The 22,110-nt window shown below is 46.3% G+C and overlaps 1 protein-coding gene across 2 annotated transcripts; it reads right to left on the bottom strand.

Annotated features, from left to right (window-relative positions):
* Positions 1-3,501: 3,501 nt before the first annotated feature.
* Positions 3,502-21,279, bottom strand: MEDAG (mesenteric estrogen dependent adipogenesis). Of its 2 annotated transcripts, none has more exons than XM_032314874.1 (5): positions 20,953-21,279; positions 10,322-10,431; positions 7,463-7,575; positions 6,745-7,030; positions 3,502-5,166 (listed from the first exon to the last, which is right to left on the bottom strand). In XM_032314874.1, the coding sequence occupies exons 1-5, from the start codon at positions 21,081-21,083 to the stop codon at positions 5,042-5,044; spliced, it is 765 nt and encodes a 254-aa protein (XP_032170765.1). In that variant the 5' UTR covers positions 21,084-21,279; the 3' UTR covers positions 3,502-5,041. The 2 variants fall into 2 exon arrangements, with proteins under 2 accessions (XP_032170765.1, XP_032170764.1); XM_032314873.1 differs by lacking the exon at positions 20,953-21,279 and adding an exon at positions 20,146-20,918.
* Positions 21,280-22,110: the final 831 nt, after the last annotated feature.

A 22,110-nucleotide genomic window follows, 5' to 3' on the forward strand; every position in this document is an offset into this window, starting at 1 on the left:
AACAAACACTGGCTGTGCATGGAAAACGAGCTGTAGGATGCTATTAAGGGAAATGCCTGGATATTATGGGAGCTTGGGGAGTTCATCCTAGAACAGGAAATGCCTGATCTGAGTTCTCAAGGATGCCTAGGAGGCAACCAAGCGAAGAGGGAGAGCTGCCACTAGGCAGAGCAAAGGACTGGGGGGACAGGGGACGTCATGGGCTCAACACTGAGCCAAAGGTCTTGCTGGCCATGCTGGGAAGTTGGGCTTCCCCTGTGCAGGAGGACTATGCACTGTAGCGGGTTACAGCAACAGAGCAAAGGAACCAGGTCAGAAGCTTACATAAATCCCGGCCTCTTTTTCCAGGGGAAAGAGAAGCAAGGTAACCCCTACCAGAAAAAGTTAACCATTGAGAAATTAAGACATGCAGGTTACTAATATGCCTTTTACAGAGTTTTGAATTGATCAACAAGTAATTTGAGAATTAATTTGTATAATTTGTATAATTGTATTATTACAATACAGATATGTATATTTGTATTATATGTATTATGAGTATATTTGTATATTATAATACAAATATGTATTGTATAATAATTTGTGTTATGAGTTGTATTGAATGGGCTAAATGTTAAATGGTTGTTTCCAATTCCCGGATATATACACACATACATCTACACACAGAGGGAACACAACATGAAGGAGTAGCGACAGGTGGGTGGCAGAGAGAAGGGGCAGCACGGATAGAAACACCCAGCTTTTGCTGTGAAGAAGGAAGTCTCCAGCTGGAGGAGAGGGAGAGGTCAGGTAGGGAGCTAGTACCCAAACGAGAGAGGAGAAGCCAAGTGTGCAGGTGGTAGGTAAGAAACCGAGAGAGATGGGAGCTTGCCTGCCGCTGTAGAAAGAGCAGACGGGGCCCAGATCTGGACAAGACAGATGTGCTCCTCCTCAAAACAGGCCTGCCCACACCACCTGGGCATCTTGGGAACACGGATTCTGACTCAGTAAGTCAGGCGGGGCCTGAGATTCTGTTTTTCTGACAAGATCCCCACATGGTTCATAAAGTTTGAGCTGGACCTAGCCGGGTGCTAGAACAAACCTCTGCATCACCCAGGAACTTGTTAGAACGCAGACCTACTGAATTAGAGTGTACAGCTTAGCAAGACTTCCAAGGGTTTCCTAGGCACATTCAAGTTGGAGAGGCTCTGCTCCAGGAACTACAATAGGCAAGGATGTCTCCCAAATGAGAAGGAGAATGGGAAATTAGTTGATAGGAGAATTCAAAGAGCAAGCCAACAAAGGATGTGTAAAAGATTCAGGGACTGCTTCCAAAAGCCTGGGAGAGGTCACAGATGATCTTCAGTCTTACCCAAATACTTTGGATATGGATATACTGAGTGAAGTTTCTCCAGTTTAGCACATTTCGGCAAAAGTCTTTCTATTACTCAGTAATAGGCAATGCTTTTATTCAAGTGTCTTCATGTTTATATATATATATATATACATACATACATATATATGTATATATATATATATATATATTGATTTTCTCCTTTGTTTTAGCTGATTCATTAATCTGTAAAACATTTTCTCAATTTCTGTGATGGAGTCTGTATTGTCCACGATTTTCTAGAGAAACAAACCAATGGTGTGTGTATGTGTGTGTGTGTGTGTGTGTAAAAAGAGAGAGAGAGAGACTTATTGCATTTTAACTAATTGGCTCACACCGTTGTGCAGTCTGATAAGCCCAAAAGCTGCGAAGGAGGGCAGCAAGTAGGGGTCCCCAGGCGGAGCGGACATTGCAGTTCAAGTTTGAAGGCCACCTGTGCAGAATCTTCTCTTGCTCAAGGGAGGTCAGTCTTTTGTTCTGTTCAGGCCTTCAGTTGATGGGAGAGGGGCACTGACATTGCAGGGGGCAAGTCTGCTTTACCTAAAGCCTGCCAATTTAAATATTAATCTCATCCAAAAATACTCTCCTAGAAATATCAAGAATAATGTTTGAGCACCATGGCCCAGCCAGACTGACACATAAAATTAGCCATCACAGGTCCAGATCTTTCTGAAGTCATTGAATTCCTATCTGCCGCTCAGATGGGCTGTTGTTAAGCAGTCAAGAATGTTGGCTATCCTTTTACTGAAAGATCCAGAAAAGAAAATTCTACAATGTTCTCTATTTTGTTAGGACGATCCAATCTAAATTAGGGGCAGATTCTAAGCCCTGCTTCTAATATTCTACTTGCCAAACTTACTCCCATTTTATCCAAATAAAGCCATAGCAGAAAGTCCAGACTGTTGATTTTGTCAAAATCTTGTCAATCCAATATAAACGGCTCCTCCCTCCTGGACCAGCTCTGCCCTCCCTGGTTCTTGTGTGTTCCTCTTCTCTGAACTCTTGAGAGGTTAAGTGGGCCAGGCCAGCCACAGGGTAATTACTAATGCTTTACACTGCTGGTCCTTTCAAGTGTATTCAAGTAGTGAATATCAAGTGTGAGCACTCCTTTCAAATCTGTTATACAAGCATTTACCCGTCCAAATGAATGTTCTCTTCTTCAAAGTAATAATTTATTCTAATGACACTGCCATTGCTTAAAGCATTTTTGAAATTCTTTAGAAATTCCCTTCAGAACTGGATGCATTTTCTTTTGAATATCTTAAATAGGGGCATAACTTGGCTCTTTGAAGATAGATTGGGGATTTGAAACAGTAAAAAGACATTCACATTCGAGCTGATAATTAAGGTAGGCAATCAAGTGGGGCAATGTTATCCTTTAGCCAAAAATCAAACTATAACCATGAGGTAATGAGAAAAAACCTCCCTTACTCTGTAGATAGTGTCGGGATTTGCATTCTTGTTGGAATAAATTAATAGCCTCCAAGGTGACTCTTGTACTGAGAGCTTCAACAAATCAAGCCCTTGGATAAGTCCGTCCTCACATATTTGTTTTACAACCAAATTTTACAGCTTTAGTCATTAATTTTACCTCCAAAACTGGATCCCCAAGTGTTTCAGAGGTTCTCTTTTTTGAACTTCTCTCATAGCACTCTCTTTTTAATTGCTCTTCTCAGCTTGCACACCTGTCTTCTAAGACTGGAAGCTCCGTGAAAGCAAGGTCCGTGCTTTAGACATGTTTACGCACCAGCACCCACCTGCGTGTACTGCTTAGAGTAGAGGCTCAGTCCGACCATAGAATGAATGAGTGGCTTGAATGAATGGATGAATTGCTTAGATCATTGCTGTCCTACAGATTTCCACTGACCTTGAACTGTTGAAATATGCGAGTTAGAGCAGATGAAATATCTGAGTTAGGCTGCATTTATACCCAGATGGAAGCCTCCTTTACGCAGAAAGATCTGTCCCAATATACTTTTCACCAATTTTAAAGAATCCCCAATAGCACTTCCTTGTGACACGCAATAACTTACAAATCAGCACAGGGCATCTTGGCTTAGAAACGGCTCGCAAAACTTTGCTGAGTGAATATTGAATAAGCGAATGTATTCAATGAAAACTGGTTTTAGTTCGAGGAAAAGAAAAGGTTTTTATTATAAAAGAAAACTTCCAGATCTTTAGTCCATTTTGGAGTGAGTACTGATGGTTTTTCTCAGTTAAGCTACTTTAAGAAAATCCCCTTTTTCAACTTTTGTGAACAGATTCCCTATTTCCTTTGGGAAGTGTTTAATATTTGATATCCACTTAAGGTTTGTTTGCATTGGTATAAAACTTATTTTATTGTGAACGTTCTTCATTTTGCACTGAGTTGAATAACAAATGTTTAGCCTTTTCTGTTATTAAGGAACTTTTTTCCCTTTTGTGAAAGATCAGTATCAAAGTCTTTTTCATTCTTCCAAATGCTTCAGAGACCTGTTCTTCAAAAAGCTCTTCTTGAGCAAGGAGCTGTGAATACCACAATTCTTATTGGTATATAAAATATACCACCTGCAAAGCACGGAAAAATCACACATACATACACACTTGGTCACAAATTTAATTGATTCCATGCTGAATGCTAAGAAAAGTTTTAATTGCACAAACAGATTACCCAACATATCAATATACACGAAGGGACAATCAGTAGTGCTATCAAAATGGATAATACAGGAAGTTTAAAAAGGATAGAAAAATTATACTCAGGACCCATAAATCTTCCTCATTATAAGCATATGTAGTGATTCTTTCATGCAGGTTTTTATATGTAAATAGAATTTTTTTCTTTTTGAAGAACTCCATTGTAGCTATGAGATGAAAAATGTATTGATGTAACAATGTATTATGATAATGTTACAGCTTTCTTGTATTTTGCTTTTAGTGTTAGGATAGCTGAAAGCTTATTTAAAGGACTCAACTGACTTAATGAGCTTCCAATAGAGTACGCTGCCCTGTACATTATCCTTCCCCTGTCACTGTTTGATACCACATCACCTGGCCTCTTTCTACACGGGCCACTTTGATGAGAGAGACCGGCAAGGGAGCTCAAATTTCAGGCAGTGGGTGGCAAGGTTACTGTCCTTTCAAACTGGCCAATCCTCCGTACCCCTTACCTAGAATGTTCCTCCTAAGGATGAGAAACCTCTTTGTCTTCCAGCAAAAGATGTCCTAGGCTTTTTGCCAGCCACGTTTGCAAGATAATAGCATTGCTAACCACCTGCTTGCTGGGTTTGGGTTCAGACAAGTAGGTCCCAAGCAGAAGGACTGAGTAATGTAGTGCAGCGTGGAGAGTTAACACTCAAAGTCCGCCAGGGGAGCTCCCAGGAAGCCGGGACACTAAGCAAAGCATTCAGGGTGGTGGGACTCTGCTGCTCCCTCTGCCCTTTTGGAGAAGTGTTAAAAGGAGAGGACACCCCTTTGGGCCATGGGGCCAAAGCCCTCCTTTTCTGAAGTCAGCTGCATCGGGCCTGCCAAGGCATCACCCAGGAAATGGAAGGCAGAGGCCTTCTGTGGGAGCAGAGGGGTGGAAAAGCAGGTGGAAGTGTCCGCCTCCCATTGCCTCTCGCCTCTCCTCAGCCTTCTGTCCTTGCACGGGCCTGGCAGGTAGCAGCGACCACAACAAGTTCAGTCCAGTCAGATAAACTGGTCGGGTGTCTCTTCGGATTCCAAAACGCTCGGAAATGGCAATTCTGCCAAAAGGGCCTCCGTCAGCGATGATCTCGGTGACAGACTGCAGTTGAAAACTTCATCTATTGAACCTGAGAAGAGTAACAAGGCACATGACTATCATCACTGGAAAAACAGCAACATTAAAAAACAGCAGTGCCTTAAAACTCACACAGCATACAACGTCACCATTTCTTTCTTTCCTTTTTTTTTTTAAGATTTTATTTATTTATTTGACAGACAGAGATCACAAGTAGGCAGAGAGGCAGGCAGAGAGAGAAAGGGAAGCGGGCCCCCTGCTGAGCAGAGAGCCCAATGCCATCCCAGGATGCAGGGCTCGATCCCAAGACCCTGGGATCATGACCCGAGCCAAAGGCAGAGGCTTAACCCACTGAGCCACCCAGGTGCCCCCAACATCACCATTTCAATGGTTAGTGGAGACTCCTGACTTTCTCGGAAAAATTCAGAAAGATGAACAGTTTTTTCTGGCTGTTTGTCTACCAGCTGGTTATGGTCCATGTGCTTTACCGCAGGCCGGAGTAGACATGCAGAGAGTTTGCTCACTCGTGACAAAAGGCCCCCAACTAGGGCCTAGTCACCTAGGACCAAGGTCTGTTTTGACCAAGTGGACAGAGCTGGGCTGATTCACCAGGGCAGAGGGTCAGTAGAGGCCAGGGCAACAGATGCATCTGGGCTGGGCCACCCGCGGTAAACAATGAAGGAGGAAGAGGGAGAGAGAGACAGAGGGGGCAGGGAGAAGAGGAGAAAGAGGAAGGAGTAGGAGGGTGAGCATGCGCATGCGCCGAGTGGGGGGATGGGGCTCCTTCCAAAACAAGAAATACTTAGAAGTAAGCATTTTTGCTATAAACATTGGAAGAAAGCAACTTTCATTAAATGTAATTAATAAAGACTCTGTTTTTTACATCTGAACGTTTTTTAAACTGCAGCCTCATAGAGATGGATATGATTTTGCTTGTCTTTGTGTCTTTTCTCCTTGCATTTAGCCGCAAGAGTCATGGTTCAAGAACGTTGCTTTCCAGCCCAGACTAGTAGGGGACAGGAGAAAGGACTCAGCAGAAGACACATCCAGACAAGACTTGATGGATGTCTTCTGCCTTAGCCGAAAGCAGACTGAAAAGTCTCACCAGTTCCTAGGGAGGAGGCACTGGATTTTCAAATATAGATTAAGATCTGTTAGGTTAAGCATTCTCAAGATTTGTTCTTCTGTGGTCTTATAAATTCTGGAGAACCCTTTCAAATATTTTAAAGATAGATATCTTGATCATATACAGATCTCCCCCAGCTGACACCATGTGTTGCCTTGAATGTGCACATCAGGAAAGCACCATTTTTCCCAATATTTAAATTATTGTTCATATTTAAATGAGCAGTACTATGTATTCCAATGAATAGTATATTTTAAAATTACCTTCTGGGTATGCTGCACACACTAACTGCTATTTCAGAAAACTTTAAGGAGGCTAAAAAGAAAAGACATATTTCTTCTTGGTAGTAAATATTTTTCGCTGCTTACTTTCTGAATGATGTGATATTCTGTTACCCCTTTATCAAGAGGCCCTTCTTTTTCAGCTAATTGACTCTCCACTCCCATATTATTCTACCCTTTTATTCAACTACCTTCCTCAGGTACTTGAGAATTTTTAACATACCTCTGGAAGTTACACTGAATTTTCGGTCAGAGAAACTGCTCCTTCGGATTAAAGGCTCGCTCATTTTTTCCAGAAATAATTTAATTGTCTCCTTCTTTTCTGGACTTGTACTTGACAGATTCAGAACTTTTCCTTTCACCTTTACAGTGGAATTGCTGAGCCCAAACCAATAGAAGAAATCAAATAATGCATCAGCTTTGAATTCATATACAAAGCTCAAATTTTCTCCGTTAACCACCTCATTTCCTGGAGGGAAAAAATTTTTTACCGCCTCTTGAAAGTCAAACTGAAAGAGAGAGAAGCATTTAATTAATGTCATGGATATAACTATAATGTTATATTACAGAATTATATATTACTATAGAATTATACCGTTGAATTAACAACGGCCCAAATATCCAAGATACCACACCCCTTTTTTCTTTTTCTTTTTCATTATGACAGATATATTTAAACGGCTGACTTTCATTTTTTAAAACAGACCTTGGCATTTGCATCCCAGCTAGCCGAAGCCCATGAACTACGTGGTCAGACTGACATTTATTATTTCTAGATCAGTTGCTAGAAACCAAACTCATTTTATTGGTAGTGATAATGAAACAATAGAAAACCTATGAGTCTGGTTATAATTAAGCTCTAGGGACTAGGCCTTGTATGAACTGCACAGACCCCTTTCTATGTAGTTAGCAGCCCTGGGTTCAGACTGACCAAGGCTTACCTGAAGTCGGTAGCTTTCTCCAATCACTGAGGAGATTACCATGTCCATCCCTTGCTCTATCTGTCTTCTTATTTTGGGGTGCCTTGTGTTCACAAGAAATGCATATGTTCTTTCTAGAAATCAGGAAGCAGAATTCAAATAGAAGTGTGCATGGGTGATATAAACATACTTCTTAGCATTCAATGCAGCAGTGATTTCCACCTTATTGGGAGATTTTATTCATTTGTAATTTCCCTCGAAGCTCCCTCAGACCCTCACTGCCAAAGCCTAACCAAGATTTCTACAAATGTTCCTGAGAATTCTGTAGATGTGAAGGAAGCTTTGGGAAACTGTAACAGCCAGTTAGAAAATCAGCTCCCCTAACTGCCCTTTGTCTCCCGAATGATCACAGATGAGAACGGAGTCCCAGGGCGTGTGTCCAGCGTGGAGGGCTCAAGTCATAACAGCCTTGCCGGACAGTTAAACAGACTTGGCTCTCACCAGCATTTCCTCATGTGCAAAGCAGAACATCAGCCAAGTGCAAAGAAGGAGGCTGCTCCATGCCTTCTCCTCCCATCACCCATCTCTCCCCATCCTTCCCCAAAGACCTGGCATGCAAAGGGCTAGTCTAGGGTCTGAAGGATCAAGACAATCTGAGACTTGAGTCCCCTCCACGCCCCACCCCAACACAGTCCCCAGCAGAAGTCCTTTCTATTGTTTAAATAATACCAGGTCACTGCCCTAGCAGACAGCTGTTTTGTTGTTGATGGTTGTGTTTTGATTTTCTTTCTTTTTTTTTAATTCCTTATTTCTAATTCTATATGATTCTATACAATCTAAGCAAAGGGAAGGTTGCTTGCTCATGAGGAAAATTTGAAGTATTACAAACCATCGGTTTCTTAACTTTTCCAGTCCCCAGAATCAAGCTTCATGGCCTTTATTAGTCAAGCATTTTTTTCTAGACAGACATGTAACATAGGTGGTCACTCTCTGTCTAAAGGCCGTGGACCAGCTATTATGTGATTTTGAGAACTGAATATTGCCTCGGCTTTGAGAACCAGACCTGTGGTCCACCAATAATGAGTCTTACACTCCTGAGGAATATATTTTGAGCTAACTTTTGCATTATTCATCTTATTTTTTCTACCCCTATTTCCTTTATCTCAAATTACCATTTTGGGGGGGCCTTTAAATATGTCCTCTCTGAGATCAGAGATAAACAAAGCAAGCAAGCTATTTGATACCTCGAATTAACACAATTTCACAAACCAAACTAAGATCTTTAGGTTCATTAGATACTAAGGGCTACCACACTTCACAACTGTACTGGTTGTCAGGCTGTGCATGGCACAACTCGAGAGGATGCCATCGACGTTCTTGGACGACTATTTGTCTATTTGTTTAGTTGTTACAACAAACATCTGCAAAGAATTATTAAATTGTGTTGAGCCACTGGTGGCTTTTTTCTATTTTGCACAAAAGTGCAGTTTAGAAGCAAGCTTAGACATGTTACCTTACTTGTAATTTTCATAATTTAAACTTGACCATCTTAAGCTTCTGTATCATAGAAGCTCTTTAGTTCATGGCTTTCCTCACAATTACACAACACTGGGTTTCTGTACCTCCTTCCACAAGGGCTGTAATACAACTCTGTACCTTTTGTAGGCCACTCGCATATTCACAAATACCTCCTGTACCATTCCCTGCACTTTCATTAAAATGCTAAAATGGAGAGGTCTCTTAATCTTTCTTAAGATTCCTCCTGCGAAATCCATGCGGGAGGTGTACTTGATATGTCTGTGAATTACATTCCTGGAGAACTCTCGGGTTTCCGGTCATCATCAAGCCAAAGAACATCAGGGGCTCAGATGCTCTAACAAGCGCGGCTTGTTACCTTGTGTTCTGTTCCCAGCCCCTCCTGCTGAGAGAGCATTGTGACTGAATCATCAAGTGAGCAGAGAATCTGAATGATTCTGAATGAAATGAACAGAGAATCAGCTCCATGAATCTGAATGAGAATGAATGTTTGAGAAAGTCTATTTGGAATTTGTAGATCCTTTCTTATTACCTTGGACTCCATTTAAGAATGCTATTTAGGAGAATTAAGAAATTCTGCCTCTATCACAAAGCACGATGCCCGTGACTTTCTCCACATAACACTGAGTAGGAAGAAGGGAAAACAGAGATATTTTCATATTGGAGCTAGAGTTAATAGAGATGTTGGCAGTTCATCTGATTTCTTAGAAGAAACAATAAAGAGATACCCCTAAAATTGAAATTTGAAGGCCATAGCATAAAACATAAAAGCATCTACAATTGCTATTTATTTCTTTACTTTAGTTTCCTTATCTATAAAATGGGTATAAGCACCTCATAGGTAGGATGACTAAGCATCCTAGTTCCCCTGGGTCAGTGCCTGTTTATAGGGGTCAGTCCTATGACCTATGCTGGGTCAGTCCCAGCATAATTAAAAGTGCCTACTTTCATGCTCAAAAATGTTCCCATTTGGATGAAAGCCCTACACGAGAGCATGCCTCACATGCGTAAGCATTTGGTATGTGATGCACAATATTACAGATCATCACTATCATCCCAGCCGTTTTTTCAAACCCTGCAGCCTCGGAACCGACAGCACTTCCTGCCTAGACAGGAAGTTAAGACAGATTCTGAGATAGGTGGCTTCTGCCCTCAGATCACTTAGAGGTTCTGCAGTCTAGTGCCGTGCTTTAGATGGTCTAACACTCCAGACTGCTTCTCGCTCCAACCCTTGTCACAGCTGACACTCACCTGCTTAGATCATGCACAACTTCTACATCATTAGCGTGACACAGCCCACAGCCCCAAGAGGCAGAACCCAACCAAAAGTATTTACATACCTACCTTTTGAGGTGTCCTTTTTGGTCAGTACATTAACAAAGAACATCATTGGTTTGCTCAGTATAGTTTCCCTGTAATCTTTATAATCGCAGTAGTTGGTCAGTTCCACATATCTATGAAGAAATCAGAGATAATTGCAAATGTAATATACCCCCTCTGTCTAGGTCAAGAAGAGGATGTCCTGGACAGGCGCCTGTCACATTCACAGATCTCATGAAGGAAGTCCCCTAAAATGTGTCCTGTGGAGGCAGTCATATTTTGTGCCATATAAATAAAACCCCTCCCTAGTCAGATGAGAGATCAAGACACAACCTGAAGGTGGCTGTGGTCTTTGAGGTGGCCTGGCCCCAGTGCTTGGCTCTCAGGGGAAGTCCTCACGAGACGATGGCCAGTACCATCTATCTTTTGGGCTAGAAGAGTTAATTCAAAGCAATAAGAGCTCTGTGTCTCTCCAGATTGAAGAAGAATTACACTCGAGTGAGATAAACTGGGTCTTCAGTCATCTTGCCAAACTGGTGGGTCTGACATTTTCCTTTTCTTCTCCTGCCCTCTTCCCTTCTTTAATCCCAAGACAAGATCCCAGCCCCTCCAGAGATTACACAATCAACCAATATTCCTATGAACTAATTCATACCTCCGTAATCCTGAGCTTTGCACAATGAAGGAAAAAAAAAAAAAAAAGACCACACTAATGTTGGACTTCAGCCCATGACCCTATTCAATTTAGCCTCCTTGGTTTTCATACATTATTCCAGCCTGGGGAGTACTTCTTCACATTTTGACTCTCGTCCAGCATGCCAGCTTCCTCTCCCTATTCTACGAATTTTCCAAGTAGCCTTTCTACCTGCCTTGTTGATAAGAAGACACACATCGGCTTCCCTCAAGAAGATGGCTAATTTCCCATCCACACCCAAGCTCACAGAGCACGTGGACGCGGCAGGTGGAGTGGCCTCCAGCAGGCAGGAGGGTGCGCCTGCCACACACAATCCCTCTTCGACACAGACCTGGTTCCCCATTGACAGGCACAGCTGCGTGCATCTGCACAGAGTGAATGGCTGCCCCCGCTGACAGCGCGGGCTGCCTTTGCCGTGCTGCCGTCTGTTAGCTCCTTGCATCTAGTCAAGTGGGGAGACAGCTCGAGTGTTTCTCTCTGGCTTGTTGTCTGTCCGGTGCCTGACAAGAAAATCACAGCCTTGGAGGGATCTCCGCTGCAGGGAGCTGCGACCGTGCAGTCCTCTAAGCCTCCCGCCCCATCCCACTTCCCACAACCCCCTTGGAGGGGCTGGCCCACGAGACCTGGCAGGGCATGGTTTGCAAGCACGTGGGAGAATACCTACCCCCAAGGCAGAAAAACACGGCTTTGGCTTGTCTGTCTCCCAGCTTGGTTTCTTAGAAATCTGTATCATTATCTTTTTTCCTGGGATTGTCAGACCTGATTTCGAGAGCTTTTAAAACCTGACCCCTGATGGAGCCTCTGAAACGCTTCCTGCCTTGTATTTCTCCAGGCTTTTAATGTAGTCTCTGTTTCCCATGCCCGAGGCACTGAGGGTGGCCAGGGGGGTCGTCCTGGGGTGGAGAAGAGGATTAGGGCGGCTGTGTTCCCAGGGGAGGGAGGGGTGTGCAGGTGTTAACACTCAGGAGTAGGGTGAGGAGGGCTGGAGTCTGGGGTAAGGGGTGGGGATCAGCAGAAATGACTAGATAACAGACTGTGGAAGATAATGCAGACCAGGGATCTTGTATGGTCCTTCTGTGGTTCCGCTCCTGTCCTCATCCTCACCTGAGGCACCTCACCACAGTACCCAGCGAGAATGGGAGAGATGGGGCACCGGAAAGAGAGAGAGGCCCTAGTGTTTCTTATCAGCAGGGAATGTTCCCATTCTTTTGTCCTAATTGGCCAACAGCCAAAAGGCACTAAAGAAAGGAAGCAAAAGAGAAGCAGGGAGAAAGGGCGATTACCATGTGCGGAGTTCATTTGCTCTCATTCATTCATTCATTCAACAGCATTCGCCAGGCACCGATAATGTGCTGGGCACCAGACAGGCATCGCACGTGCTTTATCACACCAGAGGGGCTCAGGGCCTGTGAGGTGGGGCTGGGATAGCGGGTGGGACTACAGGGGTTCCCTGCGTCCTCCCAGCCCTTCTGCCATCATCTCTTCAGCTGCCCAGGACCTGCCACGCGCAGGCAAGCGTGGTCTGGCAGAGGCTGCAGAGTCAGTGAGGTCTGTGGTTGCAGGGGTGTAGGGAGAGGCGCCGAGGAGGAGAAGAGGAAGACCACCCTTGGAACCACAGAAGAAGAAAAGGACAAGTCCGACTGGAGTAAACCTCCACAAGGTCTGTGCCTGGTGCTGGGGCAGAGGCAGGCAGCCCCTGTGAGCCATCCAAGGCCGATTTGCATTATCTCCTAAACTGTAGACCACAGAGTTAATTTATAGCCACTTAAACAATTCTTATTTTCCTTGGGGTGACTCCTCTGCTCTCTCAATATTCGCGGTCTGAGTGTCATTCCCTAGGGCATGTACACGGCACGGACATACAGTGTCTGGAAAATCCGCCATCCCAGTTACTATGCTGATGAAGCAAATGACAGCATAGTACTTGCCTCCGCCCTCGAGAGCAGTCAGCATCCAGTTGGAGGGACCATCGATTTTACACTGACGAACCCACAGCTTACATGAAAAGGATGAAAATCTCAATTTAGAATGACCACTGACTGGGAAAATAATCACTTTTCCTTAGAATACTGTGGAAGGTTTTGTGGAATGCTTTGGGGCTCTAAGAGCTGTTGTTTCTCATGATCAGAGAAGAGGGACCAGGCCAGGGGAGGTGTGGGGGAGGGCCCTCCAGATAGCCGCACAGAGTTTCATGCATAACCTATACATGAGTCATCCTTTCTGGAGTCTGAATTTAATAAGATGCCCTGAATAATAAAACTATGCTCAACATAATTTAATCTCCCTTTAATGATTTAGAGGCAGTTTTAGGATCTTAACGGGGCTGTAAACATCACCACAGAGCATGTCAGTTATCATCACGACGCCACAGATGTGTGAAAATGCTGCTATTTATGTGAGAGCTCTGTAACAGAATTTACAGACAAGAGACTGTAGCAAGATCCCTACTTAATGAACTCTCTATTTAAACTCGGTCAGAAATAAGAAATACCTTCTTAATTCATCATTCCCAGCCTCCCAGTGACGGTACAATTGTTAAACCCCTTCAAAGTCCAGTGAAATTAACAAATGTAAGCATTCCTTTGGAATTCACTGTTACAAAATTTGGATACATAAGTCTCTAAAATACAAAAAGACTGAGGACTGATTGTGAAGTCTCCTAGGTATTTAAATATCTGACATTGGATCACTGGCTTTGTTTTAAGATAAGCCTTACCAGACTACTTTAGGGACTAGTTATTTCATCTTTAATCATGCGGATTTCCGAATTACTGATGCAAATACTGCTTCTTGGGTGCTGGATGTTTATTATATTTGCTGAAGTTATTGAGGATGAAAAGCAAAGGGTTTGAGGCAGCTCTTTGAAACTCTCATGTCTTCATTGCTTTTACCCTGGCCCCAAAATGCTTCTAGGCTGAAGCTTCTTATGCCTGGCTTCAATCCAGAGATTGAAAGGCAGACCAATGGGATGCAATGTTTAGTGATTTGAAATAAGAAGATCTAATTCATGCCCCAACTGACTGTATGAACTCAGCTGCAGAACCACAACTCACTGTGACCTTGAATGTATTCACCCACCTGAACCTGTGTCTTCATCTGTAGAAGGGCTATAACAGGATCTCCTTCTGGAGAGGATTCAAGGCAGCACAAGTAATAAAGACATTTGTACTTGGGTCCATAGTAGCTGCTCAACAAACATGGTTAGTGTCTTTAATCCCAGCCAACTCTGCTGGCCATAGGTGAAGTTCTACAGACTTGTGACACACACACAGGGCTGTGTTCATCTGAGTGACCCAGAGAAAGGACAATAGGAGCATCTGAAAAATACACGAGCAAGAATTTCTCCTTCCTTGCTCCAATTTCTTCCTCCCTTTCTCAGTTCGGAAGGCCAACGCAAAGCTTAACGAAGGCAATGTCTGGAAGATGAGATCAAGAAAGAACGCTGTATTTTTGCTTCTAGCAAATCCAGAGTGTCTAAGAGATCAGATCATTCCCCTCTGAGATGCCTACTTTCTCTGGAGGTTCCTCCAGGTTCCACATCACTTCTGGCACAATCTGCAAAGCTGCTCCAAATTTCCCTCGGCTCTGGCAGTTTAGTGTGCAGAGGCCAATGAGAATTCAAACCCGTGGCTTCTGTCTGAGGAAGTGTATGTGTGTGCGCATGTGTGTCTCTGGGTGTGTGTTCACTTAAAAAAATATGGAGCGTGGAGCCCAGGAAAGGAGGAACGCATGTGGAATAGTCCTTGTGTAGAAGGCCCAGAAATAGCTTATAGCTTTCCTGATCCTTTGCTGTGACACTAAGCAAAAGCACTCAGCCCTTGGGAGCAAGCAGGATGAACCTGCTGTGTTTCCAGTGTTAACATGACAGCTTTATGTGGGGCCTCAGCCTGAGCTGTCTGACGACTCCTTTTCTCTCACTTCCTTCCCTCCTTCTGCCCCAGCTCTACATTACAGAAGCAAAATTTTCTGATTTATCACTCTACTGTCTGGTGATTTGAATCAAGGACACACACGCTCACCTACTCATTCATTCATTCATTATTGATGCTCAGTACATGCCCCCCCGTCCTGGGGCAGAAATGATGTATTCATGCTTCCATTTATTCAAGCAATAAACATGAAGCACATGTGCTGGGGCACTGGGGACACAAAATAACAAAAGGAAATAGCCTGGCTTCCGAGGAGCATCTAGTCTATTAGAAAGACATAAGAAAATGCACCATTTAAATATAAGATGATAGACTGGTAAAACCTTGTTGCTGAAAGCATGATCACTGGGCCATTAGCAGTGGCATCACGGAGGAGCTGAGGAGACTGCAGAGTCCTGGGCCCCTCCCCCCATCTTATTCAACCTATAAACTGTGTTTTAATAAGCTCCCCAGGAGAACTGTGTGCTTATTTCAAGTTTGAGAAGCACTGATGGAAGACGTGGTCCCTGCCATTAAGAGGCTTACAAACAAGTTAATGACTCAAACGTACAAATTTCAGAGAAATGCAGAGCTCTCTGCATCCAGGGATCCCAGAGACACTGGCTTATGTTCTGGTTATTTAAATAAGGAAAAGCAAAGTAGGAGGGCTTTGGAGTTGAGAACCATTTCCTGAGCTGAGACAGACAAGAGTGATGGTTCTGTCAGGCCAAAGGTCCCACGATCGATCGGGTGGGCCAAAGCAGGAGGAAGGCGTCCCCAGCAAGAGTCCCGGATTAGCCAAGCCTCGGGGACTGTGGGGTGGTCTCACTTGGGCCTGCAGATGGCCATCTGTCAAGGATCAGGTGAGCTGAGAGTAAGAAGGGGACCAGCATGTGGCTGGAGGTCCAGAGCGAGACTCCTGAGGAAAGAAGGCAGTAAAGGGCCGTGGCTTTTCAATCACCAGATCTGGGTTTGAGTTCTAGCTCTGTGACCCCAGCAAGTTTTGTTTTTTTTTTTTTAGCTTTGCTGAGATTAGTTTCCTCACCTGTAAAATCTGGCTAACAAAAGGCACTCCATCAGGAAGCTAACAGATTGGATAATGTGTGTGAGGCACTTGGCTTATGGGACTGCTTAATAATATTACAGGCTAACAGGTGTCCAGCGATCAGTACATGCCAGTAACTGCTTAAAGGACCTTATGAATTTAAATTATGAATAACACTATAAGACTGTTGGTACTATTATTTCCATCATACACTGAGGAGATGGAGTCACAGAGATTAAGACATCTCCCAAGTCCCCCAGCTGCTAAGCTGCAGAAACACGATTCAAACTAAGGCAATCTGGTCCTGACCCCTGTGTTCATCCACACCGATTCTAGACGTCATCTCATACAAATCATAGCTCAACACACGATGATTTCATCACTAGCATTATACATCCTAGTGAGGGGCTGTTGTCCCGGGCAGGTCGCCAAATCTGAGACTCAGACATGGAGATCAAGGCAAAGGAGCAGACACAAGGACACAATGGAGCCCCCGAGGGCTGCACACAGCAAATGGAGTCTCAGTTGCGTCTAGGCCTCATGCTTCCAGTCAGGGTTGCCTCAGAGACGTTAGCCTGGGCCCACAGACACAGCCCACTACTTCCCAGAGCAGGTAGGGGCAAGACCTTCCCAGGCTCCGGCCCTGACTCCTCCCCACCTGGGCCCATGCCTCTCCCCACTGCCCCCAGCAGCCCCTGCCCCAGGTAGCTGACCTCCAGACGGGTGTCCCCATCACCATCTAACAGCTGGTCGCCTATGGGCAGGAGCAGCTCACATCTCTGCTTCCAGTGGCCTCCTCAAGGCCACCAGATTTACTTCCCCTTTTTGCCTGATTATGTAAGAGATGTACTGTCTGCTGTAATCCCAGTTATTTATTTGCCAGTTCAGGAGACTCTGGAGAAAGCTGTTGCGTCTCCGGGAGGCCAGAATCCTTTCAGCTTCTCTGGAATTGGCTGAGAGCAGAGGCTTACAGTGGCCCAAGGCGACATGGAAGGCCTGGTTCTAGGACCCATCAGCCCCTGGATTAGGTAAGTTGTTTGATCTCCCCAAGTTCTAATTTCCTCACCTGGAAAAAAAAAGGGAGACACCAATGGTGCCAACTGTGCAAGCTTTTGTGAGGTAAGAGTTGTGAAATACTTTGTGCTGTTCCTGGTGCCCAAGTGACCATCGGCGGCCTCCATTATTACGACACACTTCTGTTTATCACCCAAACAGCCTCGCTCGTGCTCAGGGACCTCTGAAAAGAAGGATGGCCTTCCTCTTTGCCAAACACATGCCACTAAATCTCACTAAGACACTGCATCACGTTACAGGAAAAAACAAAACAAAACAAAAAAAAGTGTGTGTTAGTGGTTATTTACGCCTGGTAGCCCAAGGAGGTTTTGTTCGCAACACAGATGGAAATTCTGAGCTTGAAAGAAAAAAATAATAATAATAATAACAAGGAAGATTTTACCATTCATCCCCCCTAATTTAGCATAGATTTTTCAAGAAGGCTCTCAGGAGCTCTATAGCCCCAGTCCTTAAACCTCCCCCTCCACTCCAGCTTCCCTCAGGTGTATTTAGTGCGCACAAATTTCAAAAAGGTTCAAGTGTCAGAAGACACACCCAAGTAAGTTGAGCCATCCTCTTGTTGTCATCCTTCTATTGTCTGAATGAGTGAATCAGAGGAATGTTAGGGTCAGTAGCCCTAAACGTTTTCCTGAGGAAAGGACCTCATGAAAGACACAGCACAGGGTTCCAAGACCTCAGAAAGGAAATCCAAGTTTACACACACACACACACACACACACCCCTCTGGGGAGATGATTTACAGAAATTCTCAGGAACTCTATTAGTCTAAAATGATTAAGAATCATTGCTTGCCTTTCTCATTCCCTGGCCATCTTGGCAGCTCTTCTTGGTTGGAGGCCATCCCACACCTAAGGTAGGAATAGGGCAGCCCCAGAAAAGATGAGAAATTACATTGCTGGAGTCCATCAACTCTAGGTCCTGGCTGGACATGAAAAGTGGGACGTACGTGCTGGGGTACAAGCTGACTGTGATGGTTGGCAAGGCAAAACTGATTGAAACTGATCATCCTGAACAACACTGCCCGACCTCGAGGAAGTCGGGAAGAGAGTACTATGTCCTGTCGGCCAAAACTGCCGTTCAGCGTGCAGAACAGATGAGTAAGAAGTAAATCATGCAGTTTTTCTTTAGTAAAACTGGTCAAAGCTTATAGAAGGAAAGAAGGAAGGAAGGAAGGGAGAAGGGGGGGAGGGACGGAGGGAATGAATCACTGCTTTGGAGTAATGTTCTGAGAGAGGAAGCTGTATGCTATCCCCAAAGCCAAAGACAACTGGGTAAATTTGGCAGATCTGAGGAGGCAACTTCGATGTCTGCATTCTGACTGTGTGCCCACTTTCTGCTCTATGAAAACAAAACCTCTCACTGCTGCCCACAACCCAGTCTTCCCTCCCTTTCTAGAAGGCTCTCTCCATCTAGATCAGGTTTGTCTTTCAGGATGCACACCCACCTCTAAAAATCTACTTCCCCTGCCATAGTGTGTCCCCTGAGAGAAACACAGATAGTTCCTTTGATCACCCAAATTATTCTCAGACACTCCTTGCTCTGTCCCAGGGTCCACAGGCCCTCCCTCAACTGCTTGGACAATGAGAACCTTGTTGTTGCAACCTCTCTGCATTCTGGTCTGGTCATTATTTATTTTGGACTCTAAACTGCCAGGAGACCACTGCTGCTTAATAGCCTTTTGTGTAGGAGGTGTTCAAAGCAAGGGTTTAATAACCAGACTTCAACATCATTTTAAATTTTGCCGCACTGCTTGGTAAGACTGAGGGAACTGGCTCTGTCAAAAGTCTAACCTATGGTTTCAATTAATTTTGGACATTTTAATCTTTCATACTCTGTGCTCAAATACAACGGTTACCTTTTTTTTTTTTTTTCATCTTTGCAAGTACGATTTCTAACTCAGTTGCTCCCATCATCCCCTGCTTATGGATTAAAATATTCAATTCACTAAGAAAGGGAGAAATTCTTGCTGCAGAACAGTTTTCAGGCATTCAAAGCCCTCACTATCTTTGCGTGGAAAAGCAACGTTTTCCCCAGCAGCTTTGATGAAGGCATTTTAAATACCTCACTTTGTTTGCTTGCCCTTCTGGTTCCATTCCACCCACCAGGTGCCACAGCGCTGCTGTCGTTCCCAGTAGTGAAGGCTTTAGATCTTCATAGCTGGCCAGCTTACGCATCTCTGATTCAAGATCTAGACCGCGTTGCCTGTTTCCCGAAACTCAGTTCCGCAGCACAAGTGGAAGACACCGCCCCCAGCTCCCCCCCCCCCCCATACACGCGCAAGTACAGGATGACCTCTGGAAGGCATGAGACCACGTAGAATCAAGCATGAAGCTCCCTCCTCTATCCCATGACGATCAAAGCCTGTTTCAGATGGACTGCAGCCTGCTGGCTGCAAGTTTGCTAAGAAATGCTTCAGACACTTTGGCCACAACAGCTAAGCATCCTGGGTACTCGCCATCAAATTAAGTTTGGGCCCAACTCTGCGCCAGGATCCTGGAAGCTACACTCATTGCACCGATTTTCCCAGAATTCGCCTACCCACATCACAGCCTACACGGCCCTGGGTTGGACTTCATACCGGGCTTTGTTCCTTTCTCAGCCATGGTTTATTTCTTTTTGAAAACTAAGGCCAAAGATGGAAGACTTTGAACTTTTGCCGGCTTTTCCAGGGGGGTCTCCTCCCTGAATGAAGCCAGGAGAACACAGAATTGAGCAGCCTCTCCCCTCCCCACAAATCCAAAGCCAGGGCACGAGTCTCCTCTGCAAATACCCCCTGAAGGGTGTGTCTCCATCTGAGCTCATCTGACCCACTTAAGGAGCCAGAAAGGGAGAATCACTCGCCAGTTACGAGCTCCCCACCCAGCCCTACACCACGCGCCTGCCCTGATGCCCTCTTCGGCGGCTTCAAGCGGCAGCTGAGAGATGCCAAGGCAAAGGGCAGAAAAGGCCAGGGCTGGGGGAGCTGTGCACCTCCAGGTGACGTTAGCAATGAGGCAAACCTAGAAGTGTCACAGAAGAGGGGAAGAGGAGTCCGGGAAGGGGTACTCAGAGGGAGTGAGGGGTCCCCAGGCTCCCGGGGACGACAGCAGGGTGGAGGCCTCTGCGGGGACCCGGCGAGGCCACCCACCTCTTGATGTAGCTGCTGAGGCGATAGAACTGCCCGTCGAGGCGCACGCGGCCATCGCCGAAGACGTTGAAGCCCCCACGCGCCGCCGCGGGTCCTCCGGGGCCAGGCACCACGAGCTGGTCGCCGCGCAGCTGGAAGGCGCTGGGCTGCAGGCGCAGCAGCTGGGCCAGCGGCAGCAGGGCCAGCTCGCAGTCGCACGTCCATAGGCTGCGCAGCTCCCCCGACGAGATGGAGGTCAGGCTCGGCCTAGTGGCCGGCGCGCGCGCCTCCTCAGCCATGACCCTGCCCGCGGTGCCCACACGCCTCGCGCGCCCGGCTACGGCGTCAGGTGCCCGCCCGCGAGCAGCGCGACGCAGGCCCGGCGTGGAGAAAGCAGGACCCGCGCCGCGCCGCCCTTTTATCCGCCCTGGGTGCGGCCGCCCGCCCCTCCCGGGCCTCGGGCACGACCCCGGACGCTGCGGGCCGAGCTCGCGTCGGGCTGGAACTTGGCACGCTCCCGGCCGGCCGCGCCTGCTTGCCGCCGAGAGTTACTCATCCCCCTCGGGTCCGCTGCTCCACACCCGGGGCCGGGCCCGCCCCCGGCCAGGCCGACACCGCGGGGGCCGGGGTGGGGACGAATGGCCCGGGGGTGCTGGGCCTGGCCCCGGGGGAGAGGGGACCAAACAGCCGCGCGCGGGGACCCCGCGCCTCCCTCTTCCTGGCTCTCCCGGCTGGGGCCAGGGAAGGGGGCCGGGGTCTGCGGGCGGGGCGGGTGCTGACTTCTGACCTCCGCTCCCAGGCCGGCCCGATGTGGAGTCAGTTACCCACCGCGGCCTCCCAGCTTGTTTTCTTAACTTTTCTTCCTTTTTTTCCCCTCCACACCATACTTTGCATTTTCGTTCCTCTCCCTGGATCCTTTCCATGCGGAAATTCCACCGATCATCATGGACCTTTTGCATAAAGCCTTCATGAATCCGCTGTGGATTTCATCTCCTTGCTTCGGCTTGCTCCTCCTGCACGTGGACCACCCGCCTCAGGGCACAGAGTCCTGGGGACCACGGAAAGGATCTGACATTCCTGACTCTTCCCCTGCCTCCGCCTCTGCAGTAGGCTGAGCTCAGGAGGCCCCAGAGGCCCCGGGGTCGGTTTGTTTGTTGAGTCAGTCTATAGATGCTGGAGCGCCAGCTGTGTGCTCATTCCGTGGACATACTGAATGTGCTCGGTCGCCTGAGGTATGAAAGGACTATTTCCTTCAATGTAGTTAAACAGCTGTTTCCCAAATAACCTTCTAGGAGCGGACTAGGACGGATAAGCACAGCCCCTGTGCTTGGCTACCTTTACAGTGTGGTTGCTAGAGGGTACACCACATTTCAGCAATTGCCGTGCACTGAGTGAAATCCTGCTTATCCTGCTGAGGATAAGCCTGGACTTAGCGGGGGACAAGTCTGCTCAGTTGTGGGGAGCCAGGGAAGCTCTCTGAAGTACAGTAATTCAGGACACAAAATTGGATCCTAAAACTTAACTAGAACTTCAAGGATACTTTCAGTTCGTCTTCATGTGCACCCAGCATGGACCCCTGCATAGGTTTAATCAAGTTGAATGAAGAGCCTTTCTGTTGTATCTTGTTGCAGTCCCAGAATTTAAATGCACTCCGTTCACTCCCTTCTCCAGACATGGGCCCCTTTGCCCCAGGATCAGTCCGCATTGCTGATTCTCTCTGAACAGATCTTTCACCCAAGATGCATGGACCACGACTGAAGGAGTCTTTTGCGGGGAGGATGCCTGTGAAACAAGCACCCAGGGGGCTTGGCTCACAAAGTGAAGCCCGAGGACCACTGCACAGAGGATAGTGGTGAAGTGGCTGAGGCTCTAGGCAATACCCAGAGGCCGGGGCTGTGTTCACAGGGACAGATGTGGCACCAGCTGTAGACCCATCACGCTCTTACTGGGGCATTCATTCTTGCCCCCAAAGAGATCAAGAGGAGT

This window comes from Mustela erminea, chromosome 15 (assembly GCF_009829155.1).
Source record: "Mustela erminea isolate mMusErm1 chromosome 15, mMusErm1.Pri, whole genome shotgun sequence".
Classification (NCBI taxonomy): domain Eukaryota; kingdom Metazoa; phylum Chordata; class Mammalia; order Carnivora; family Mustelidae; genus Mustela; species Mustela erminea.